A 6,738-nucleotide genomic window follows, 5' to 3' on the forward strand; every position below is an offset into this window, starting at 1 on the left:
TGTAGAGCATTCTTGATTCCAGTCTGAGTTCAGACATTGATTAAGATTGTCTGGTATTCTTCGAAATACTACTGCAGTACTTCAGCAAACCCAATCATGAGAGAGAGAGAGAGAGAGAGAGAGAGAGAGAGAGAGAGAGAGAGAGAGAGAGAGAGAGAGGTTGAGATTCTTGAAAGTGACTGGCAGTGAAGTCTTTCCATGACATTATCAGTGGCGTTACCTTTTCTCCTGAAGCCCCCGTCAATACAAATGTGGAAAAAACAGGAAGGGAGTGTTTGGTGTGCGCAGGCCAGCACTCTATTGTTGCCCCCATGGGCAGGCAGAACATAGGCACTGACTCAGGCAGGGGGAAGGACTCGTAGTCCTCTTCAGGGTACCTACACAGAAGACCTGCACAAAAACACATGCAAACTTTACCACTCTACAGTGCATTTGTAGTGAAAAAAAAAACCCAAAACAAAACCAAGGAAAAACAACAAACTTCCACATTCAGAGAATAACTCAACTGAAGAGTTCATATTACAAATGCACTACATTACCTGCTTTGCACGCAATTGTGTTTGCTTTAGCAAGAGACTTCTTATAACATAGGTAGACAGAGGATCCCCACTGGAATATGAAAAAAGACATCATTGGTTGACAAAAATGTGCACAACTGCAATTGCATCGTTCATCAAATGTTCTTGCGCACAAATTTGTTTGTATAAAATTTACAAGATGGTTCAGTTATCAGTAACAAGCAGTATGGAATTGATGTCAGGGGCTTCAGGTTGCATCCTGTCTGTAAGACTACATTGAGGGATTAAAAAAAGTCCTCAAGCGTGTACTGTACGACCAAATTTGTGCACAAGAATGAAACCAAAAGTCCTCAGAACTCAGTCCCACCATGCTGCTGTTGAGGTTCTTGTCCACCTTGCAGAAGGTGTGAGGAGGCGTCTCCCCTTTACCGGGGATGATGATGCAGACATCAGTGACAGCCAGTGACGTGTGGGGCTGGCTCTTAGGGGCACGGCGGTAGGTGATATAGATGCGTTGAGAGGACGAGCTGCTGATGTTGGCAGGGCGACCTGAGGGTGTGGTCTGAACTATGTGACATCCAGGCTTCAGCTTCTCTTTCCACTCATACAAAACCCTGAAATTACAAGACAGTCAACTCTCATGCGATGCCCTTAAAATAAGACCTTCTTAAGAAATCACTGGAGAGATGTGATAATATATTCATAGCAGATATGTCCGACTGGAGGATGTGTTTGCAAGCGGATTAGTGTGACCCAAGGCTGAAAAGTGATTAGTGATGGCGGGTGAGTAAAGGGTCAGTGAGGGAGGATTACTGCTTACCCGAGATCTGTCAGTGGAGGCTTATCTCTGCCTCTCTTGAAGCACAAGAAAATCTGCGGGCCCCTGAGGCTGGCCCCATTGAGCTCTGCAGATAGTCCTGAGGGGGTATTTTCTACACAGGTGAAACCGGGCGGCACCTCCTCACCCAGGGAGCGGATCACTACAGCGATGTCTGTGATAGGGGCTTTAGGTTTCACAGACTTGGGACCGGCATCATCAAAGTGCAGCTCCTCCTCCAAAGGCTTGGACAAGTCAGTGAGGCCGGCAACCACAAAGTAGTCGGCTACACGGGGCCCTTTATCCTCCATCATTTCCCATTCCCACACTGAGGGCTGGAACGCAGGGAAAGAGGGCAGAGAGAGGGTGGGGGGAGAGAGAAACCAGTTCATTATGCATTTTCAACACGGAGCTGGTGAAGTCTGGCTTCACAACAAGAGGACATTTAAATCACATTTGATATTGGTCCCCGTCTCTGATTGACTTGTTGCTACTGCATTAATCATGAGGGTTCCCTGCGCAGCATGTAAAAGAGACGTAACCTACATTTCACATACATGACTAACTACAGGAAATACAGAATATACCGAGAGCATCTGGAAGCAGTTTGCACACATTCCTGTCTGCAAAAACACCATTTTTCACCAAGAAGAATGGGAGGATTTCAGACCAGTGACCTTGCTATATGCCATGACCGATTATGTAAAATAAAACGCATGCCTTTGTCCAGAAAAAAAAAGAGGAAAGGCGTGTGGAAAGGAAAAGCACCATAACTGAGGAGAGAATAAAGAGCGGTGCAGCAAAAAGCTTTTCTGAGCTTTCAGAGAGGTAATATTCCGACACTGAATATTCTGCACTCAAGCATGTTGTGAGAGAGAAAGGAATAGTAGAGGGAGCGCCTGTGAGTCAGCTTGTTATAGCTTTATCACAAAGCATGGAGACCTGGAAACCCTGGAAACCCTCAGCCCCTCTCAGTGCTGGGGCCGGCCCATCGTGCTGCAGCTGAAGAGCCTGCTTTATCTCTCTCTGCAGTTCCCTCACACTCACAAGTAAACTGATAAACAGCTGCCTAATATTCTCCCCCCTGCTGCTGTGTGATGTGGGGTTAGCATGAAGTTATCCTCTGTGGTGGATGTATCACATCACACAAGAGAGCGTGTGACCGTATCTCACCCAGTTAGGACTTTGGCTTCCACTGCAAAGCCAGTGTAGCTGCATGCTGTTCACGCTGTGTGATGGGACGCAGAGCTAAGCGTTGCTAATAGGGCTTAAAAACGGACTGAGAACATGGAAAAATGAGGATGATCTATAGTCACAAGCGCTGCAGCGCAGTTACCACGCTGCCATCTGTAACTGGTTAGTTTTTGAGTTCACTGGAAACCACAAGAATACCAAAACAAAACAACTCAACACGGGAATTCAGTTAAATTGCTACGTCTCCTGTTTCTAAAAGCTACATCAGTCAGTTCCATGACTCATCATCACAAGATTCCTCCTCATCTTCTCTAAAGAGTGTCACATATTCCCAGTTCATTCCCAGTATTCAAATGTTGTTTTGTAAGGATCCATCAACAACACTGCATTCTTGTGCTAACTGCTCTGAAAAATACAAGCGGTCCAGAAATCTCTTTTGAGATAAAATATTTTCATATTCTCAGTTTTTGTTTATATTTTCAATGTTGCTAAGTAAAAAATTTTGTTTGAAGAGATGATGAGAGTAATTTGTCAGTAAAAGATTACATAAAATATGATGTTTTTTCTTTCATTGGCTTGAACAGAGCGGAGGTTTTCATCGAGAGAGGTGGGCCTCCTCAGGGGGTCTCCAGGCAGCGTCGAGGGAGGCTCAGTGAATGAAGATGAAAGAAAATCAAAAGAACATCACGTAAAACATCCTAAACTTATGTGATTTGCTTAAAGATATGGTTAAGAAATAAAATAGCTTTGGGGGGGTGTTTGTGTTTTTTTCTCCTTTCCAGGAGTTGGAAAATAAAAATGAATTCAGGTCAGATGTTTATTGTGTATTTGGTGTATTCTGAAATTATTAAACACCAATATTAGTCTAGCTTGGACAATAGTTCAATTAGATAACTCAGCAATGATCCTGTATAGAAATCCAGGGTCTACAAGTAAGAAGAAGTAAGGTGAGTAACTTATTTCAAGCTTTTTCTAAAAGAAGGCCCACCATGTCACATTTGAATTATTCATAATTTTTGATTTTGAATGATCATCCAGATAAAATTGCTATTCAGATGCAGGGAGTCAAGGATAATTTACTTTAAACTGTCAAGACTTTCCCTGAAAAAAAAAAAAAAGCGATCTGTCTTCAGGTGAACAAAGAGAAAAGAAAAAAATCATTCATTTTCAGAACAGCAGCACGGTGGTGCAGTGGTCAGCACTGTTGCCTCACAGCAAGAAGGTTCCGGGTTCGAATCCCGGCTCCAGCACGGGATCTTTCTGTGTGGAGTCTGCATGTTCTTCCTGTTCCTGTGTGGGTTCTCTCTGGTACTCCAGCTTCCTCCCACAGTCCAAAGACATCAAGAGGGGACGAGGCTGATTGATACTCTAAATTGACTGTAGGTGTGGCTGTGAGTGTGAATGGTTGTCTGTCTATATGTGTTGGCCCTGTGATGGACTGGTGACCTGTCCAGGGTGAACCCTGCCTCATGCCCGAAGGCTGCTGGGATAGGCTCCAGCCCCCCCCCCCCCCGCGACCCTTAAAAGGATAAGAGGTAGAAAATGGATGGATGGATGGATGGATTTTCAGAGCAGGAGAGCTGAGCTCCTGCTTTCCAACAAGCCAGCGCTACTCAAGAGGACCTGTGGCATGAGCCTCCCCTTCATCTTTGCTCTTTCACATGTATTTTGTGAAGCTCCGTCTCATTTTGTGACAGAATGACAGAGAGCACATCAAATATTAGAGATAAAAACCAATTCACGTTTGAAAACACTTTGGTTGACACGTATGCTCCTCGTCCTACATCGTCAGTGAGTAATTATGTTACATAACCAGGCTTCTTTTGATAAAAATAATCACAACTATGATTTTTGATATTTGAAGACAAAATGAAATGATCACATATCTGCCATCTTGCTTAACAAACATTGTCACCTAATACCCAAAATGGTCCGTTTCCTGTCCGGTAGCTCCGCCCCCTCCATCAGTGTGACACAATCCATAAAACACCTGCTCTTAGCAAGTATTACATCAACGCAGCTCCATATACAGCTGACACCGCGGCAGATGTTTTGTACTTGGAAGGTCCAGGATTAAAAATAGATGTAATCTCTTGTTCCACCGACCACAACATCTACTGCGTCTATTGCTCATCCTCAACCGGAAGCGGAGCTAAAATTATATCAAATCCTCGCCATAGCAACATCAAAAGAGAATAATGAAGAGAAGAACATTTTTCACTCTGGAGATTATCTTTATAATATTTGTACAATTCTCTTTTTTATGCTTTTCTCAACTAAAAACCACAATATTGCAGGTTTTTCATTTGTGTCCAAGGCTGCAAGTGTGCTTTGTTGTGTAACTCTTTTGTTCTCCCTCAGTGTGTGTGTGTGTGTGTGTGTGTGTGTGTGTGTGTGTGTGTGTGCACGCATCTGCATCACTTTGATAGGAATAGCCCCACTAAACATCCTTGAAGAGATAAAAGCAGATGACTAACTCACCCAGACTTGACTGGATGTATTTTCTTTTACACATAATTTTCTTCTTTTTTTTTCTTGTTTTTTTTTGTTGAAGTGCTGTCTTCCGATTTCAACAAACTGAAAACTGGAACTTCTCCCCAGAAACTGCAATCTTTTCATTCACCGCAGTTTTCTTCGTATTGCAGCACAAATAAGGACTCTGCAGGTTTCCTCTCCATCTCAGCAACTTCCCCGTTCACATACACTACTGTGCTTATGAGTCATTGTGACCAACAACTGAATGGTTGTCAGTAATACCTCTTGATCCTGGGGTTCCCAGTATTTCAAATATACCCTGAAGGAGCTACAAACCTATTTCCTACACTGCATTGATGCCTTGTTTAAGAGATTCCTTAATATAGCTGCAAACAGTCTTTAAATGGGCACTTTACTTTCCTGGTTTATCCTGAAATGTTTTATACCACTATGAGGACTTGAAGCCAGCTCTTTGTGATGGGTGGCTTCTGTGAGGCGAACCGGAGAAAACCTCTTTTTTCATGTTGCATTACGAAACTGAATTGATCCTCTCATCCATGTGAAGGTGATGGGAAGTAAAGGCCTTTTGATTTTTGCTGCTAAAATGTCCTGAGAGAGAGAGAGAGAGACAGAGAGAGAGAGAGAGAGACAGAGAGAGAGAGAGAGCAGCTGCTGGACAGTGTGTCCCAAGGCAGTGCAGGATTAGAGGGGCTGTGTTAACAGCAGGGGGACGGGGAGGATGGGCAGTCAGGAACGCCACAACATTTCACTCAGCATCTGTTCCCTCTTAGCCTTGAAGACAACCCTCATCAGCCATTTGCATTCCTTATATGTGACAAGGTGGGACCCTGACTGCTTGATGGGGAAATCACACACACACTCACACACACAAACACACACACACACATATACACAAACACACATACACATACAGATACTCAACAAGAACGGAGCAGAAAGAGAGGAAACACACTTTGAAAGGTGGTATTGGAAATAACACAATTACTGACAGAAGAAAGCCTGTTTATGCTGTTTGCAGCCATGTTTATTTTACTATGGAGCCTTCAAGGAAGGAAGTTAATGAAGCAACTGCATAAAACCCAACTACCGGGGGTCATCTCATGTGCCTCCATGTGAAGGAGCCATCTTATGGAGCATCTACGGATGCAGCCAAACAAGCCTCCATATGACTCCAGTGCAACCAATGGGCGCAGTGTAAATAGACACAATCACACTCTGCGATACTCGCTACAATGATGTGTGTTACTACTGGGATGCAGATGCGTGTGTCTGCCCAGTGGGGATATTGACTACGATGCCGTTTGAGTGTTAATTTTATGACATTTAATATTACATTTCACCCAAATACGCGACAAAACATCCAACATCAACAGATCTCTGTGTCCGTGGGAAGGAAACCAAACGAGAAATATTTTAATTACAGTGAGTGAATATTGAGACCGTCGTTTCTTTATATTTCCATAAAAGAAGAAATCTACTCACATCTCAGAATCACGACGGATGAGCGATGATGTGTCGAGTTTAATCCCACGCAGAAATGAAACCGATATTCCTGTGGACAAGAAAGTACAATTCCTCAGATTTTTTTTTCTCGGCTATCTCTTTCCTCTGTTAGCATAAAAAATATTATTGTTATCTTCACAGTGGGTTGAACGCATCGGTGTATTCCTGAGCAGCGCTTTATCCAGACCTGCGCGGGTCACGTGACTGATT

At 43.5% G+C, this 6,738-nt stretch overlaps 1 protein-coding gene across 2 annotated transcripts in view; it reads right to left on the reverse strand.

Moving 5' to 3' along the window:
• Nucleotides 1–6,738, reverse strand: part of dennd4a (DENN/MADD domain containing 4A) — a 27,954-nt gene extending 21,216 nt beyond the window's left edge. For both annotated transcript variants that reach the window (XM_086209086.1, XM_086209085.1), the window contains exons 1-5: nt 6,508–6,738; nt 1,339–1,670; nt 886–1,132; nt 540–609; nt 221–390 (exon numbers count right to left, since the gene is read on the reverse strand). In XM_086209086.1, the coding sequence (XP_086065212.1) occupies nt 221–390; nt 540–609; nt 886–1,132; nt 1,339–1,649 (798 nt within the window). In that variant the 5' untranslated portion in view covers nt 1,650–1,670; nt 6,508–6,738. The remainder of the gene's footprint in view (nt 1–220; nt 391–539; nt 610–885; nt 1,133–1,338; nt 1,671–6,507) is intronic.

The sequence above is a fragment of the Aulostomus chinensis genome, chromosome 7 (assembly GCF_037954235.1).
Source record: "Aulostomus chinensis isolate RoL2024-O1b breed Wild chromosome 7, RoL_Achi_v1.0, whole genome shotgun sequence".
NCBI classification, from domain to species: domain Eukaryota; kingdom Metazoa; phylum Chordata; class Actinopteri; order Syngnathiformes; family Aulostomidae; genus Aulostomus; species Aulostomus chinensis.